Source organism: Anopheles maculipalpis, chromosome 3RL (assembly GCF_943734695.1).
Source record: "Anopheles maculipalpis chromosome 3RL, idAnoMacuDA_375_x, whole genome shotgun sequence".
Taxonomy (NCBI): domain Eukaryota; kingdom Metazoa; phylum Arthropoda; class Insecta; order Diptera; family Culicidae; genus Anopheles; species Anopheles maculipalpis.
Genome location: NC_064872.1, coordinates 42,814,386 through 42,833,785, shown reverse-complemented (window position 1 = coordinate 42,833,785; position 19,400 = coordinate 42,814,386). Strand labels below are relative to the sequence as shown.

The following is a 19,400-nucleotide window of genomic DNA, read 5'->3' as shown; positions in this document are numbered from 1 at the left end:
CTCATGTGTGCTGGTATGAGGTACAACTTACACGACAGCATCAGGTTCTTGAGGTTCTTGGAAAATTGGTTTTTCTCGCTGTGATTGTAATGTGCTCGGTAGTTTGCTCTTTCTGGTAAATAAACCAAGACATCTATTTTGTGTTTCATTATCCTCGCACGCGTTTGGCAGTGCGATCGTTGCGAAGTTTCAGATTCGCTGCACAAGAAGTCGGTTATGAGAAGCGTTATTAGATTCAGATCCAAAAAGCGTTAGCCTTTCCAAACGAAACTAACTATAGAAACATCAAACTACGTACGGTGCGTTAATGTACCATAAAAATTGGTCCATCAATCCTCAACGAGCCCTTTTAAAGTCGAGCGAAAAACTTCCGTTTTAAACGATCTTATTAATTATGTCGCGCATTATTGAAAGCTTTGATACTCGTGACCGGCACTGATGGACCATGCCATCCTATTAAAAATGTATGCTTTTTAGTTAGCTGAAAGTATTTGCCTTATGGATCAAATCGTGTTAAACGGTAAATGGTTCGATACTTGTTCATGTTTAATGAATGATCCTCAGATTAAAATGTGCTTGTTGCTGCTAAAAGCTTTACATTTGATGGGCGTCCGACAGCTTTAAGTGCCAGGGTTAAAACATTTGTCATTTTTTGTTTTTACTTTGTGGAGCGTTTATATATATTAAATAATAATAGAAGTTTATGTTGTTGGATTGTTGGTTGTTGGCGTTACACAAACCATTTTAGCATACATTTAAAATTCAAATGCTTATCAGCAACATTTTTTTTTACGTGGAAAAATAATGTACATCATCCTTTCGTGCAGTGCAAATTGTTCGTTCATCCGTCCATTACAAGAAAATATGATACTCAGCTTAATCCGCTCTCAGGTGTCTGATCTTGAAAAAGTGGTTAGAATCGGGCATGACTAACAGTCGAATAATTCATTTTTTTGCTGTACATAAAAGAAAAACAACAACATAGAACATAGCGATAGGTGAAACTATACCTGACCGCGAACCGGCTAGTACGTGAGCATAATCTTTATGGCATGTTGCTGCCGTGCCGTGCCGAGTATTATTTGCATTTGTTCTCTCTCGCTGTCTCTATTTCTATTTCGTTGACCAACACTTCCTATGAATATTCATGCACAATACGTGATACTTTCACGAGCGTACAGCGGCTCATGTATTAATATATCACTATAAATGTAACAGTTGTCCGGAATACGTCCTTGAATTTTTTAAAACGACACTCGTTTTTTTTTCTCGTCGATCTTTGCATCCCTTCGCTGCTGGAGGATGTTTCCTTCGAAGTAGAACCAACGCACCAGTGCAGCAACCGGCCTCTGCCTGCTGCCCAACACAAGGAAAGGGAAAGCGCACTGGAATTAAATTTACCACAAATTCCCCGAGAATCGTGCAACCGGCCACGGCGGGTATACTCTATTTAGTCACTCGCTGCTTTTCTGCTGCTTTTGCAGTCGTATTAAATAAATCGGAAACAACTATCTGGCAGCTGGCAGCTTCTTTCACTAGAGCTTCATCGTGTACGCCCGATTTCCCCTTTCCCGGTTGGTTGCGAATGCGAAGGGTCCGGTTTTTGCCGAACAAAGCTATGTGGGGGGGGGGGGGGGGGGGAAGGAATCAAGCCCCGGAAATCATATTATCCATCCTACCCGTCCAACACCAACGTCCAACCCGTTGTTACTGCACCTTATTTTAGCTACGCGAGCCTGATGATTTAGTGTGGTAGGAATGAAGCGATGCGAGTTGTTCATAAAATTGTGCAGCTGAACATCTGCGCTGCCAAGGTGCTAGGGGGAGCTTTGTGCTTTTAATGGGCGAAGAAAAATGACGATCTGAGCCCTAGTTTGTGGTCTTTACAGCACAATTTGACGTCGCCACGCACGCACAACTGTTGAACGTTGCTGCATTCGATCTTCACTGAGCCACCAAGGTTTATCAATAGTTCGACCGGTTGTGTGTAAAAAAAGCCAATATTTTTCACTTTTCCTTCCCATCATAGTTCATCGTAACCCAATTATTGCTCTGCATGCATATTCTTTCGTTTCTATGTTTCGTTTTAAACTGTGCCGTAAACAGTAACGTTCCTCATTTTATCAACTATTGTCGTTGGCTAGCGAAATCGGTTATGGCACGAGTGTAAGTGCTTCATATTCAGCACGCTAAAGTCAATTTCTGTTCATTGAGCTTTTAGCAACCCCGTTGCAACATCTGGCAGTATATAGCAGCAATTATTCTTCATTAGTTTTACGGTATGACAAGGGTACTCGATAGAAGTGGCCGTGAAGGTCGTTTCTAATTGGAATCTATCAAAGTTTATCATCGATCTTAAAGATGTGCTTTCCTAAATCGGCTGATAGCAACAAAACTAGCACGAAACCTTTACGCAGATTTATTGAATTAGTCTCGTAGGTGATGAATTAGTTGCAACCAGCAAGGAATACGACCAACGGCAATGAACTTTTTAGCAATGGAATGATTAGCTTAGCGTAAATAATGACTGTAAAGTTTAGGTAAATAAATATTGAACATTAGTTGATAGAGTATAATTTAAACAATCTCTTTGAATGAAGTACTTTATGACAAAATGGGTACAGATTGACTGATTTCATTATAATTAATAATTATATTTATTTGTATATATTTAATTTATTTCAATCTTACGGCGAACTGCGGTTTGGTCTGGTAATTTTATTTTACCTTTCGAAGCAAAAATGCCCAATTTTACTTTGTAGTTTTTCTTGTTATTTAAACATTTAACAAAATTATGACTCTATGTTGATTCTAAAATAGTCCAATTATTCTAAATAACAATAAAAAATAATAATAACAAATAAAATTTCATTATTATATGTTTTATTGAAGTGAACCAGCCTGGCTGTATTGTGGAACTTAGAACATTTTCAAAAAAAAAAAATTTTGTCTTAGCAATACAATACGGCCAGGCCTACACGAATAAAAAACGTTACTCAAAAATTACACACTTACACCAGCATAACTACTATTGAGGGTTACAGTTACAATATATTATGAAAAAAGTATTACGTTTAATTCAAACACTCACTATTTTCATTGCATTTTTTTTTTAATTTAAAAGTTTCACTTTAGAAATATAGACAAGATTCTAGTTGACAAATAAAATGTCCATTATAAGACAACTTTACACTCCATATCTTGAAACCATAGAAGGTAAAATCAGTTATGAATCCGATGCCTAATAAAACGAAAATATTATCCTCGTATCTCAATATTTTTTCACCATACAGACAACATTATACGACCGTTGTGTCCATTTTTCGAACTACCTCAAACTACTCCCTTTAACATTACTACACAAAAACTTTATGCAAATACGTATAAAATCGTCATCGCAAAAAATAAAAAGTATAAAATTTGATGGATTTTTGGCTATATTTTCATCAGAGTGAGAAAACATATTTCTGCAAAAGAGAGAACATGATTCGCCTAAAGTTGGAATCGTTTTCACAAAAGCTTAATCTCAGTTTTACAAAATTATAACAAGAAGATCTTTTTAAAACCGTTCTAATTAGCTCATTTTTACGCTTATAAAAATTCTGCTTCTTCTTATTTGGTTAACGACCTACTAATTATTTATTAGGTGCGGGAATTTAATGCACTTCACACTCTAATGCACCTTTTTTTTCATAAGTTTATCTTTACTCTTGGCATTTTTATTTGTATGATTTTGGTCAATTAAAGTATTGGACATTATTATTTATTACTTTCTTCCACCTTAAGGGTAAATCGCGTATTCCTTTTCGGAAAAATGATACGTTTTTAGACGCAATCCAGGTATCCAACCAATTCTGGATCTGCTCTTAGGAGGAGAACTGCTGGTCAGCCAATCCATGTGCCATGGATCGGAACCCATTTGTGGGTATTAAGGTAGTTTTTCACAGGTTGCGCAACATGTGGCCGAGCATTGTCATGCAGCAGAATAACTGTGTCGTGGCGTGATGAGTTTACAGGCCGTTTTCCACGCAGCGCTCGGCTTAAACTCATCAATTGTCAAATCCGGTAGCGTTCACCGTGATTGTTTCTCCCGGTTTCAGAAGTTCGTAGTAGATGACGCCGAGCTGGTCCCACCAAATACTCAGCAAGGCCGAGCTGATGATGTTGGGGTATGACCGGGAGATCCCCATGATTTTTGCGCTTAGGTTAGCTGAACAAAATCCACTTCTCGTCTTCCGTCATGATTCTGTGCAGGAACCCCTTTCTGTTGTGCCACTGGACCAGCAATTCGCACATGAAGAGTCTACGTTCAATGTCCCGCGGCTTCAACTCGTGTTAACGCATTCAGCGTTGATGAAATGGTCTGACGAGTTACACCAAGCACGACTGCAAGCTCTTCTTGCATTTGGCAGTGTTTTTCCTCCAGTAAAACCATCATTTCTTCGCCGGCGAACGTTTTTGGCATCCTCCACGACGAAATCACCAGTTCGAAAGCGTCGAAACCAATCCCGACATCTTGTTTCGCTTAGAGCAGCATCGCCGTAAACACTCGAAAGCTGTCGAACACCTCCCGCATATGGCGCTTACCCGGCTCAAAAATCAGACATTTTCAAGAAGTAGGAACTTTTACTCGCACGAAATAACGGTTTGCGAACCTAATATTAGACTTATCGCAACCACGTAGTTAGTTATTCAGTTCTCACCATATGGATATTTAATCCGGTCTTGTCATATGAAGACCGGTGCAGGTGTCGACACACTTCTGGGCAGCCTCTAATTCAAAATTTGATATTCTTTTTCTATTATGCCGAACTGTTATAATACTAGAGCAATTATCTTGACTGGAGTATCCAATGAAATTCATAGCTTGACATCTAACAGAACTCAATGCTCTTATCAAACAATTAAAGTTTAAGCTTTGAAATGGTGACGTAAATACGAAAGCAGGTTATAGAAAAAGGGACTACCCTAACGACGGATATGCTCGGATCATCAATTTGTGGTCGGTTCTAAAATCTGAAAGAGACAATAAAAAGTGAGAAATGCTAGGTAGCTGTTAAGGATGAACACTAAGCAACAACAAAGCGTCAAAAGTTATGTAGGAGATTTAGACTATAAAAATGTCAATGGATAACAATTTTCTTTATGATGCTGATATACTAGATTTTTTTTAAGTTATACTCAAAAACAGAAGCAAATTTTATTTAATTTAGTTTAAATTTAAAACTTTTTAAGGTAATCAACTAGTAACACCTACCATAATTCAAATTTATGTAGCAATAAAAGTTCTTTCAGTAAAAATGAGAGCATCAATTTTATAGGAGAAAAATGCACACACAATATTATGTTTTTATGTAGCACCATATTGATAAAAAAACTGTATTTGTAAGGAAACAAAGCACTTCTCCTTTTTTGTAAACTATGTTATAACTATTCAATCGACACCGTACGTAACAACCGATCATCGTAAAAACACGCAGCCAGAAAAATGGTCGCACATGTGTTAAACTTCGTCAGAAAAGTAATCGCACCAATCGGCACGTAATCAATTTGACAACTATAAACATATCAGCGCGCGTTGCACTCATTCGTGAGGAAAAAAATACACTTAGTTTCGAATGCAACGATGATAACAGTTCGCTGCGGACGAAAACTTGCCAACAAGACAACCACACCAAAAAAAACGGTTTCGTTTGGAAGGTGTTTTATATTAGAGTTGCAAAAATCATTTCCATTCAGAGTGTGACGTCACGAGATTGTATATTTTTTGTGATTAAGCCAACGCGTAGGAAGACGATCGTAATTAACTCCTTCCACACTTTTACTTGCAGCGATAAAAGATGAGTCGACCTTTCGTAATATTGGCACTGGTGTGCCTCGCAAACGTGTGTGTTTCGGTTAGTGGCCTTTCCGAAACACCGGCAGACGTGCCGGTAAGTAGATTAATCAGTGCATGTTAATTGCATTAATTGCATTTCCCTCGCTTCCCATTGTACGAACCACCCATCCGCCAGGAGATTCCTGTCGATGGTGTCCCGAGCCCCGATGACGACGATAGGCCCAATTACATGGCATTCAATGAAAATGCATTCAACGATAACGATCTTCCACCGCCGACTCACTCACCGACCGATGAGTCACGAATCCTGCCGAGCGGCCACGGTGCGGATGGATTAGCACGGGGCCCGTACAGCTGGAACGGTATGCCCCGATGGCGTTTCAGTCCGGAGCTGTTGGACGGTCTGAGGTAGGTTGAATGTTGTCGTCATTCATTATGCAGCGATTGATTGATAAATGAATCAATTTTTGCATCTGCGTCCGTGTATCTATTGACATCCGGAAACAGGGCCGGCCTCGAGGAGGAAAACGAGATGTTTATGCCGCACAGCGAGCAGGTATCGGTATCGCTTTGATCCATCGAAATAAGCCAATCGCGTATAAACAAATTACTGCAATTTCAGCCATTCCGGGCGGTGCAGAACGGTGAGGACGAGAATGGACGGGATCCGTACGGGTTTGGTAGTGGACGAAATCTTCTTAAACGAGCGCCGACGGGATTTACGGGCATGCGAGGACGACGTATTCCTTCCGGATTTAATGGTACGCGATATCGCAAGACATTCGGGCAGACAGTAATCCAATTAACGGTCCTTCACTTTCTTCCGTCGGTAGGAATGCGGGGCAAAAAGTCACTCTCGCTGTTTAGTTGGAACAATCAGGCGTCAAGAGGTGGTCCCAACTCGTACCGAGATGGCAAACGTGCACCTTCCGGATTTATGGGTACGCTTTTTTATACGACAGCCTATTTCTTATCACTGTAACACTCTAATTCTTCTTAGGAATGCGTGGAAAGAAGAGCTTCGATACAACGCTGGACGAACGATGGAGTTTGGACGAATTGGTAAGACGCACAGTAAAGAAAAGAGTAAAAGCATACGACACACTTATCCCTACATTTAACCCTCTCAGAACACCGATCGAATGGCCAAAGAATATCCAAACTTCCTCGTGCTTGATCCAGCGTTTGGACCTTCGATGCATCTAAATGCGGCACCTCCGAAAAGAGTTCCAAACGGGTTTATGGGACTGCGTGGGAAATAAATATGGTTTGTAACTTCCCATCCACAGCTAACCTTTCACATCAACATCTAACAACATCTTTCTCTCTGTCCTACAGGATCGATGGCAAGCAATCATCACGGACAGAAAATAGTTACCCAAGCAGATAGTTATTCATCGATCAAGATCTCGCAAATGTCCTTCCTCCTTCGCAGCATGTAAAACGCAAAATGTATCGTTAACCTTTAATCTACCGTTAAGCTTCTGCTGCTGAACATATCATCATGATCATCATTATCAGTGCGGCAAACGTAAACGTTGACAGTGTGTAGGTGTGCGTGTGTGTGTGTGTTTGGGCGCGTAATATTCTCCCCTGTACAGTAAATCGCGGACGATGGAGTGTGAATTGTGCAAACTGTTTGTAAATTTTCGGACAAAACTGTTAACAAAAAAAAGATACACATACAAGCTATTTCACTCACAGAAATTATATCATTTCAAAATGAATACAAACTGGCTTCTGGAAATATTAATGCACCGGTTATAGGGTATAAATTGAATTACTTTCTATATATTCCGAAATTGTCTTTAAAAATTCGTCCTGTATTCGTTGTTTGTTTGATTGATCATTTGCAATGGAATAGTCTCTCCTGTAAGCGTTTTGTACGTCACACGATGGAGATGTAGATAGAGGGTCTCGGTGCTGCTTGTCAGTAGCCACCCTTCCCACCTTCCTCGCTCAACACTTTTTATTTTGATTTGATTTTGAGTAATGCGCCCTGAGATTCACCTTTGCCCTCGGTCAAAGGATCCGCCTCTGCTTGTCTGCTGCTACAAACTGCAAAAATCCCAAATATGCTCTCAAGGCTATTCTAGATCTCATATGCCCTGCCAGATTCCCTACTCCATCTTGGGTCTAAATATATTAAATTTCACGATGCAGTTCTTTCGGATTTATTTTCAGACATTACAAAAATCATTAGATATGCTGATGATCGGGTATTGACTGACCCAGGTTCTTTTATTCTCATGCCAATTCAGCAGACATTAAGAGCCCCTTTATGTCAGTCCAAACCTGCATGGTTTTATATAATCCTCTGAAAAACTTCGTACTTATTTTGATAAACATTATTTTTAGGAACTGCAGGAAGGGAAACTTGCACATTTCGAACATAAATTTAAAAAAGGATACAAAACAGAAAAAAGGAAGAAACACTAGTAAAGCGAAACTGTTTTTAAAGTTACCTTTGGTCTTCAAATAAGCTAATGATGATAAAATGATAAAAAGTTAAAATTCCGATCCCGCAACAATCAGAGTGAACAACGCATTTGGTCCGGCTAAAGAATGCTTCACGTTTGCATGATAAGAGTTCCAATTACCGGTTGCATCAACACAGCGTTCAAAATTATAATAGTACGGTGACGAGTTGGGGACCACCAAACACATGAAGCGTTTACAAATAGACATCTCGGAATATGTGTTGTTTTGGAAATAATAGAGGTAGGAATCACTTCGAACATATAGTGTTCAATATCATAACTACGCAGTAGTTTTATTACAGGTATTGAATAAATTTAAAAAAAAGATTTCTCCGATTGGTCTAGCTCGAACTTATCTGGTCAATAAAAAATGGGAAATACTTTTAAAATTCGAAAGTTAAGGAATTGTTCTATTATTGATCGAGTATCTTTTATTTATTTGGTCATCGTACCTATGAAAAATTGCTTGCTGAAGAGGTTTACAACCCACTACGCACAGAGCTGAAGAATTTATATTAAAAAATGTACTTTGCTGGAGGCGCCCAGTACTTTACGAATGTATGAAAACATACCTAAAAATTGTACCATGTAGTAGTAGCTTCATCGATCATGGCTGTATAATTCAAACTGATCCTAGAAGTAACAATTCAAACATGGAATTTATTATTTATGTTTTTATTTCATGAGTCTTTGAGTCTTTAAAGCCTTCGGTTGCCTTAAACATTGCATATTGGGTACATGTTTTGTCATAATTATTGCAAATAACAGGTTGGCTGATAAGTCCCCGGTCTAACAAAGAAAAACACATTTTTTTGTCGAAATTCGTTTTTATTATTCAACATAGTTCCCTTCAAGAGCGATACAACGATTATAACGACCTTCCAATTTTTTGATACCATTTTGGTAGTACTCCTTCGGTTTTGCCTCAAAATAGGCCTCAGTTTCGGCGACGACCTCTTCATTGCAGCCAAATTTTTTCCCTGCGAGCATCCTTTTGAGGTCTGAGAAAAAGAAAAAGTCATTCCGTCTCCAACCACCGAGCGATTAAGACGTTTTTTGAAGCGCTCCTAGGCGACGAAATAGGCGAGATTGCGATAACAGCAAAGCCGTTGACCCAGAAATCACGCATCGTAAGTGAGAGAGTGAAACAAGTGCGAAGCGAACCGTGTGTTTGGTGTCCAGTTGTGCTCTCCGTGCGTAGTTGTCCCCGTGCAGTGTTGTGTGTGTAGGTGAGAGAGCGGTGCCGCGTATAAGTACTCTCGCTACTTGCGCGGTATACTACTTCTCTCACTAAGTGCCGTCCGGTAAGTTATCCTTACGTATCGTGTCATCCCTCTCTCTCTCATTTGTTCTGTGTTGATCCGTTAGCACCGGCTCTACCATGGAGGTAGAGCCGAACGATGGATCAGAAACGTGCTTCATTACAGTGAAGCGCAAAAATTCTGATCCAGGACTAACGGCAAAGAAGAGAACGGTTTTGTCTCACGGGGCCTCGTCGGCGTCTCCCGCAGTGGAACCGAAACCGAGAAGCAGGGCGTATCATGCATCCTATAAAGGGGTGCATGATATTTTCTTCATGCCCAGGAATAAGCCCCTGGATGTAAGATCGATCACAGCATCGATCTATAAAAAATATCCAGGGGTCCTGGATGTTCTTCGGCTGCGTCCGAACAAGTTGCGGGTCTCTGCAAAAGACCGGGCTCAGGCCAATATGATAGCGGCCGACCCGTCCTTTACGGAGGATTATCGGGTATATATACCCGGTGGATTGGTGGAAATCATCGGTGTTGTAGATGATTTCGAATACCCCCTAGAGGACATCCTAAAATACGGAGAGGGGGCATTTTTGCACCAATCAACTCCTCGTGCAAAGGTCCTTGAAGTAAAAAAATTGTACGCTTCAAGCATGGTTGACGGAAAGAAGGTGTATCGCGAGACATCCTCGCTCCGAATCACCTTCGAGGGTACAGTCCTGCCAAATTCTCTTCTTTTTGAGGGACTTCGAGTACCAATCCGTCGACCATTTGTAACTAAAATCGCGACTTGCATTAACTGCAGTCAGATTGGGCATTCCGCTCCTTATTGCACGAATGCAACAAAATGCAGTAAGTGCAAAGGAGCGCACTCCACATTAGAGTGCAAGTCCGCAGCCGAAAAGTGTCTGCATTGCAATCAGCAATGGCACGAGGTAAACTCCTGTCCTGTCTACCGTAGAAGACAGGCAGAGCACAAGCGGGCCACAATAAAAAGTGCCAGGGGATCGTACGCCGATGTTTTGAAGACGGCCCCAAGCGTGAATCCGTTCGATACGCTCTCAGAAGCAGCGGAAAACGAATCGTTGCCCAATCTGGCTCCACTCACGGGAGTAAAACGATCGATCTTCCCAAGGTTGCCAACAAAAAAGACCGTAAAAAAGGTACAATCTTTACCCAAAAAGGCACCACGGCGTCACGTGGAAACAACGCCACTCCCCCCACGGGACAAACCCACACGTGATTCTCGTAATATTCCCTCCCAATCCCGTGAAAAACCGAGTCCCAAAAACCTGGCGTTCCCAAGTGAACCCAGATCCTTCTCCCAGATCCCTAGCTTAACAGAGATTCTCCAATCTCTGATCGAGTCCCTCCACCTCCCGCAACCACTTGCGGGTATGATCCCTTTGGCTTTCCCTTTCCTAAGAGGAATGGTCAAACAATGGCTGCAACAATGGCCTTGTCTTAGTATTATGGTCCGTATGGACGAATAATATGTCCAATGGCTACCATACTACAATGGAACTGCAGAAGTTTTATTGGAAAAATAGACCTACTCAAAATTTTATTAGGGCATCATAATTGCAATGTGTTTGCCCTAAGCGAAACTTGGCTCTCACCAGAAAAACAAATAACCTTCCCGGGATATAACATCATACGTCAAGATCGTTTTGACCCAACTAGTAATAGGCGTGGTGGGGGAGTATTAATTGGTATTCGAAGTAGTCACAGCTTCAGCAGAGTACCCCTCCCTACACCCGAGGGCATCGAATATGTCGCGATCCAGGCAAAGCTAGGAAATCTTGACGTTTCTATTGCTTCTATTTATATCCCACCGGGAGCCAACATTGACTTCGAGAAGATCAAAAAGGATCTTGAAACGCTAGCTACGGTTCTACCAAAGCCGTTTTTTATCCTAGGCGATTTTAACGCTCATGGGCAAGATTGGGGATGCTTACACGATGATAACCGTGCACCAATCATTAGGGATTTCTGCGACACATTTAGGTTGACTATTCTAAACTCTGGTGAAGCAACTAGGGTGTCATCACCTATGGCACGGAATAGCGCAATAGACCTATCTCTATGTACGTCATCCTTAGGGTTGGATTCAACATGGAAGGTTATCCAAGACCCGCTTGGCAGTGACCATCTGCCAATCAAGATCTCTATTATCAATGGGATTCGTTCAGCCGATCCAGTTCCCGTCGAATATGACTTGACGAGGAACATCGACTGGACGAAATACGGCGATCTAATGTCTGCTTGGCTACGCCGTAATGAACCCAGTTTCTCTCCAAACGAGGAGCACAAAAATCTCGTTTTAGCGATAAATGAGTGCGCCCTTGGTGCCCAAACAAGGCCGCCCCCACAGGCAAGGAATTTTTTAAGACCCCCTACTCCTTGGTGGGATGCGGATTGTCAAGCGGCATTCTCAGCGAAGAGGAAGGCTTTTGCCCAGTATAGAGCCACTGCCTCCACAGATCTATATGATCAATATAGAGGACTGGAGCGCAAGTGCAAAAACTTGCTTAAGGCAAAAAAGAGAAGCTACTGGAGGAGGTATGTAAATAACCTCTGTCCTTCCACTTCGCTCAGTTCGCTACAGAGCATGGCGAGAAGGATGCGAAATAGCAGAGCGTCCAACGAGAGCGAAAGAGTTTCCGGGGCATGGCTAGAGCCATTTGCTCAGAAAATCTGCCCAGACTTCGCTCAAGCACCTCCTTTCACTCAGAGTGCTCCTGGTAGTGATTCCTCAATGGATTCCCCCTTCACAATGGTCGAGTTTTCGCTTGCACTGTACTCCAACAACAATTCCTCGCCAGGAATGGATCGTATCAGGAACAAGTTGCTCCATAACCTTCCAGATCTGGCGAAGAAACGGCTATTGAGGCTTTTCAACATCATGTTGGAGCTTAATACCGTCCCGTTGGAATGGAGGGAGGTGAAGGTTATCGCCCTGTTGAAACCTGGCAAACCCGCATCAGAGTTCGACTCGTATCGACCGATTTCGATGTTGTCGTGTCTGCGAAAACTTTTTGAGAAAATGATTCTTTTTAGATTGGACAACTGGCTCGAGTTCAACGGCCTTTTGTCAAGTACCCAATTTGGATTTCGCAAAGGCAAGGGTACCAACGACTGCTTGGCGCTTCTTGTATCCGAAATAGAGCTGGCGCATTCCCGAAAGGAAATGATGGCCTCTCTATTTCTTGACATCAAGGGGGCTTTTGACTCAGTGTCAGTACATGTGCTGTGTCAAAAGTTAGAAGCTGCGGGCTTAAGCCCGAAATTAAATAACATCGTTTTCAACCTCCTTTCGGAAAAGGCGATGAATTTCGATAACGGCCATCTAAAAATTCGAAGAGCCAGTTTCTATGGACTACCACAAGGGTCCTGCCTGAGTCCCTTGCTGTACAACTTTTATGTCAACGATATAGATACATGCCTCGCTCCGGGATGCAGCTTACGGCAATTGGCGGACGACGGTGTTGTATCAGTCGCCAGCAACAACATCGCAGATCTTCAAAGGCCTTTGCAAACCACACTGGACAACCTAGAAGTGTGGGCCAGAAACCTAGGTATCGAGTTTTCGCCCGAGAAAACAGAAATGCTCATTTTCTCGTTTTTCTACGACACAGAGAATAATAGACGCAATAATTTGATAAACCCCCATTTTGATATACATATGTATAACAAAAAGATATCCATTGCCAGATCTTTTCGATACCTAGGCGTTTGGTTCGATAGCAAGAATGTGTGGAGGGCACATATTGACTATCTCGTCAAAAAATGCACTAGAAGAATCAATTTTCTCAGAACAATTACAGGATTCTGGTGGGGTGCACACCCATCAGATATCCTCAAGCTATATAAGACAACGATACTGTCCGTCTTGGAATATGGATGCATATGCTTCCATTGGGCATCCAAGTCGCATTTGATCCGTCTTGAACGTATCCAGTACCGTTGCCTTAGAATCGCATTGGGTTGTATGAAATCAACCCACACGATGTCGCTCGAAGTGATGTGTGGAGTGATGCCGCTTCCGCTCCGTTTTGAGCTACTGTCGCTTCGCCTTCTCGTACGCTCTACAGTATCAAACCCATTGATAATCGAGAACTTTCGAACACTGCATGAGATAGGTTCTAAATGTAAAATCATGAAAACCTTTCATGATTTTACTTCCTTACAGGTACACCCTAGCACTCAAGCTAATTCAAATCGTGCCAGCTTACCAGGGTCCTGCAGTTCCCGGTTTAGAGTAGACACCTCGTTGAGAGAGCAAACCAAGTCTATCCCCGATAGTCTTCGCAGGACAGCAATTCCCAGCATTTTTGTGGAAAAGTATGGCCATTGTAACAGCAACCATTTTTATACTGACGGATCCTCATCAGAGCAGGGCATCGGTTTTGGCGTATATAACATTGTATCCGAGGCATATTTCCAACTACGCCAGCCATGCTCGATATATGTAGCGGAGCTCGCCGCAATCTTTTACGCCTTGTTAATAATAAGTGCTTGTCCTCCAGACGAATATTTTATATTCTCCGACAGTTTAAGCGCTGTCGAAGCATTAAAATCTGTGAAGGCTATTAAGAGCCCGGACTACTTCGTAAAAGAAATATTAAAGGTCTTAAGCTCATTGTTTGAGAAATCATTCCGGATATCTCTTGTTTGGCTGCCTGCACATTGCGGAATCTTCGGCAATGAAAAGGCAGACCAATTGGCCAAAAAGGGTGCTTCGGAAGGGTCCTTTTTCGACAGGCTTATCTTACCTCACGAGTACATGCGTGCCCCACAGTCTCTCTGCATGGCTCGGTGGCAGAGTTTGTGGGACACCGATGAGCTCGGGAGGTTTCTTTATTCGATCACTCCCCAAGTGTCCTTGAAGCCTTGGTTCCACGGCATCTCAGGTGATCGTGCGTTCATTCGAATGATGTCTAGGCTTAGATCTAACCATTTCGCTTTGGGCGCGCATCTCCAGCGTATAGGACAGGTCGACTCCAAAGTATGTGGCTGCGGCCTCGGATACCATGACATAGATCATCTTCTATGGTCTTGTGTGGAATACGAGGCTGCTCGACCCGCCTTGTTAGACGCAGTCCGGGGCATTGGAAAGTTGCCGGATACTCCAATTCGGGACCTGCTGGGAGACTGCGACGAGGTCTACCTGAGAGTAATCTTTCTCTTCTGCCGTGCTAACGGATTATTAGTATGATCCCCTTCCCCCTTTACTCCCACTGTTTGTCTGTCTTATACATGTTGTACCTCGCTTGTATGAATGGTGATGGATGAATGGATGAATGAATGAATGTATGAATGAGTACGATGCGTGAAGGGTTGGGTAGCGTATGGAAAAATTGCATCGGCCTATGCTATGGACGGACAAACCAGCGACGGGGTGAAGAAGGACAGTATCGAGACTTCATCACAACAATCGGACACAATCAAGGAACTTTCGGAAAGGAAAATGATCAAGACCCCCGCTACCATATAGACCACGAGCATGGATACGCCTGACATACCCCGGGATAAGGTACCCTCACACGATAAGACCCCCGCTAGGAACACGACTTTGGCTTTGGATGACGGAACACACGCAACGGAACAACCGAGCACACCCGGGATATGGTGCCCTTTCACAGCTCGGAGAAGGAAATGTCTCCCTGCAAAGAGGAAAGGAGTATACTAATTTTAAGTTTATTGTAAGCAATACGGCCAGGCCGTCCCTCATGAATAAAAAAAAAAAAAAAAAAAAAAAAAAAAAAAAAGAAAAAGTCGCTGGGGGCCAGATCTGGAGAATACAGTGGGTGGGGAAGCCATTCGAAGCCCAATTCATGAATTTTTGCCATCGTTTTCAATGACTTGTGGCACGGTGCGTTGTCTTGGTGGAACAACATCTTTTTCTTCTTCGTTCTTTTTTCGTTCGTCAAGCAACCAAAAGTTGCTTGACAAAAGACGCTCTGTCTCACAAACTAATTGACATACAGACGTCAAATTTTGACACGAATCATTTGAAGGTTGATGCTATATAAAAATAATATGCATTTAATACTAGCGGCGCATTCTATGTGTCAGACCGGGGACTTATTAGCCAACCTGTTACGTTTCAAAGTGAAAACATGAACCTGATCTCTGATCTGAACTTTAAGTGTTGAGAAACGAGACGCGGCTTTTTTAGCTTTTTCTGTGTAGCTTATTTTATTGGTAAGCTATTATAAATAATCAAAAACATCAATCCGCTGTTCGCGTGCGCTTATATACGTTTCTCCGATCTCAGTCCGTTCGTGATTGATTTTCAACTGATCGATCGCTCCCTAACTGATCCCAGGGTAGGCTCGTCCTGCCCGTTTTCTGATCCTTCTTTTCTCTCTTTTTCTTCTTGGTGCCTCCTAGCTGACAGGGCGTTGGGAACCTTATAAAGCTTCCAACGATACGAGGTATAAAATAAATAAAATAAATTATATTTTTCGGTGGTATTGTATTCTTTATTTCTTTATTGTTTGTAGCTTTATTGTTTAATTTATATCTTATTCTTTATTTTGTATATTTACTATTTGTCATCAAGTTATTTGTACTGCGTAAGATTTGCTCGTAATAGAATTCTGATGAGTGTTAGCTGAATTATTTTATTCAACCGCTGCGTTTTGCTCACCTCAAAACAATACTAATGCTATCTGTTGTTGAAAACTGCTGTTGATGCTGTTGCTATAAACTTCCCAGCGCCACATCCTTGAAGTGCAATAAGTTTTATTTTTCTCCTTAACGCTAATAGCGCTACGGTATATAAAGATTATTGCCTAGAGAGAAACAGTTCCAAGGACATTGCGACATTTGTAAGGTTTTTTTGTATGGGTGTTTGTGTCCTTGCTTTTACATCCTTCTTTTCTTTTAAGCCTTTTAACTTTGCTATAATTATTGCAGTAGACAAATAAATTATAGGATGATATCGTACATGGTAGCCGTTGCTATTCGCAGATAATAAATTAATGGATATTTCTTTTCTTCAACTGTACATTCGCATGCAAAGACGAAAACCGATGATTCGAAAACACTGGCATTTTTTGTTTTGTTTCAGATCTAATATGTTTTGTTCAAAACATACTTCTTTTGCTTACAAACAGCAAACATACAAAAAAAAAATGCTATCACAAAAGCGAAAGCTGGTTTACTCCCCCAACAAAATGCACCGATCGAAAGGAAATAGAACAAAACCAAAACAGCAAGGATAATCTTCAACCCCAAACACACTTACATTTCTAGTCCATTAATTTATGTATTGCCTTCCGGAACTCTATTTGGATTTTCGCACACCGTCACGATTATTACAGCCATTATTATTTGCCGCCGGCTGTACTGCAATCGTTCCCGCTAGCGGAGCTGAATTATTCAAATAGTTTTGCAATGGCAATGTGTGGGCAATTTTCTCTTTAAACTCTTCATAGCCTCCTGCCATAGCGCACGGATGCAGCAGCTTCCGAATATGAATATTAAATTTACTTTCGAGGAGTGTCAGCAATACCGTCTGTTGCGTATACAACCATGGGTCTTTGTGCGTTGGCATGGTACTTGAAATGGTTGGGTTAGCAGGAAGCGTACGTACCTTGCCCACCCCGTTGGAAGAAGAATTTTAATTAGTAGATCACCAGATGATTGTTTCTCAATTGTGTTGGATGCTTTCTTTACAGTGAACGTGTGAATTTCTCTACAGATGAGAATTTCTATGGAGCTTAACAAATTAGATGATTTTCCACTTTTTACCAGTCACTAGCGTAGCTATCGACTGTGGTATGATGTGTTAATTCACTGATCTGCCTCAATACCGTATAAATCCACTTGACACATTGGTAAGCGTTCTGGAATATTCTGGAAGCTTAAATTCTAACTGTTAATTTTAATTTATTTGAAAGATTATTCTACACAATATTAATTATCAAAAACAATATCGTAACTCACTAAGCTGATTAATTCAAACCGCCAAAGTGTAAGCAATTTTAATCATAAAAGGATAACAGTTTCAGTTCAAAGTTCATTTTATCTAATCAGGAATATGTTTAGGACTTGTGATACAGCTTCATTGTAGGTCTATCCGGCAGTGATGATTAATTGGGAAACTTATCAAAATACTCCAATGGGCATGAGTATGAAATGAGTAGTATGAAATAAGCACGATTAAATTAATTATTATATTTATTTAGTTTAAGTGTTTCGGTTCAGTGTCGCATTCTCAGCTCTTATTGTGCTGATTTTGTACACAATCCCTCAAGACACTTCCTTCTTGTTTTTTACCTTATTTCAGGGATGCTCGGGTAATTTATTTAATTATCTTCTTCTTCTTCTTCTTGGCCTGTTCAGGATTGAGCATGTCGCGTAGACATGACCAAGTCGCCGATCCGTTTCCAGGATACTTGGTCTAGAGCTGCAGTCCTCCATCCAAGGCTGCATTCGTCTCCGCACCTTCTTGGTGGGGCATGAGTCCGTCATCCTCATCACGTGCCCCAGCCAACGTATCCTTCCGGCTTTTACTACCGTCAGGATATCAGCACCGCCAAACAGCTCAGCTAGCTCGCTCGTGGTTCATTCTCCTTCGCCACACGCCCTGCTCGCACACACCGCCAAAGATAGTCCTTAGCACCCGCCGCTCGAAAATGGCGAGTGCATTGGCGTCCTCTGTCAGCATAGCCCAAGACTCGTACCCCTAGAGGACTACCGGACGTATCACATACTCTTCTGCAGACATTCGCCCTTTGCTACAGATTTAGTCGGAAACTAGCAAACTGGTTTTTTTGAAGGCAAATCGACCTCCAACCAAATGTGTACTCTACCTGGCAGATCCTTCAGGAGATCGGACCGAACTGTAGAACTCCCTGCAACAATACGAATTCCCTGGAAAGCTTATATGGCTGTTGAGTACCACTATGGAAGCGGTGCTGTGCATTGTTAGAGTGTCATAGATGCTACCGGGTTCGTTCGAATCTCACGGGGGTCTGAGGCAATGGGACGGGGGTTCTCCTGTTTGCTATCCACCATCGCTCTGAAGGCTTCGAGCAATGATTTTCACGCGATTTCACCAATTTATATTCTTCGCGGGTGTAATTGACATCATTGGTCGGCCATCTGCGGCGTGTGACCTTGCGATCAATGCATCAATCTGAAGTGAAGACTCAACGCAACGAAGACAAGCCAAAAAATGCTTGCCGCGGGCTATGACCGTGATATAGTCCCACTCAGTCCCAAGCAGAGTATCAGTTTATGCCGACGATTTCCAGGTGGCAGAGGCGTTCTGCTACTTTCGTATAATTGTAGTTTCGGACATCTGCGTAAGCAGCGAGGTCCGATAGTCCTCCACGAGTACGGTCCTGAAATCACCCAAGGTTTTTGGCATTGAGTATATCCTAACGGTAGGACACGTTTGTTGATGCGCCCGATGAAGATACCGGACACATGCACCACCAGCAAGGTGAAGCCATTCAGCACAAGACGGAGAGGAACACAGTGAGCTGGAATACCCAGGAACCAGATAGAATCGAACATGTTCCTGGAAACCTGGAAACGGATTGGATACCTGTAAGTTATTGGCCCCTGCCACATACACCGTCTAGCTGCCACTGGTCCCAGTACTCATATTAGTGACTGAAACGTAATCTTTGTTCAATAGTGACGAATTGACTAAGTCTCGTCAGGCTTCGGTGGGCATCTAATTACATGAAAATTGCACCGGACGGCTGCAAAACATCCATCGACGACATGTTTTCGGATTGTCAGACGTCGATGCCCAACCGAGAGGGGTTTTGAGGATCCCTGGAGCAGTCCACCCACCCCACTAAG

At 42.1% G+C, this 19,400-nt stretch overlaps 2 protein-coding genes across 2 annotated transcripts in view; both read left to right on the top strand.

Annotated features, from left to right (window-relative positions):
• LOC126564696 (rab GDP dissociation inhibitor alpha) overlaps positions 1-19,400 on the top strand; it is a 442,469-nt gene that overhangs the window by 224,053 nt on the left and 199,016 nt on the right. The window lies entirely within an intron of this gene.
• LOC126565273 (tachykinins-like) lies at positions 5,841-7,117 on the top strand. Its single transcript, XM_050222437.1, has 7 exons — positions 5,841-5,933; positions 6,015-6,247; positions 6,347-6,395; positions 6,462-6,600; positions 6,673-6,780; positions 6,840-6,901; positions 6,970-7,117. Exons 1-7 carry the CDS (start codon positions 5,841-5,843, stop codon positions 7,099-7,101), a joined length of 816 nt encoding a protein of 271 aa, XP_050078394.1. The 3' UTR covers positions 7,102-7,117.

Coding starts and splice junctions, on each gene's coding strand:
- LOC126565273 (XM_050222437.1), top strand. CDS start 5,841: ATGAGTCGACCTTTCGTAATATTGGCACTGGTGTGCCTCGCAAACGTG. Junction 5,934..6,014: donor AAACACCGGCAGACGTGCCG/GTAAGTAGATTA, acceptor CCCATCCGCCAG/GAGATTCCTGTCGATGGTGT. Junction 6,248..6,346: donor GAGCTGTTGGACGGTCTGAG/GTAGGTTGAATG, acceptor ATCCGGAAACAG/GGCCGGCCTCGAGGAGGAAA.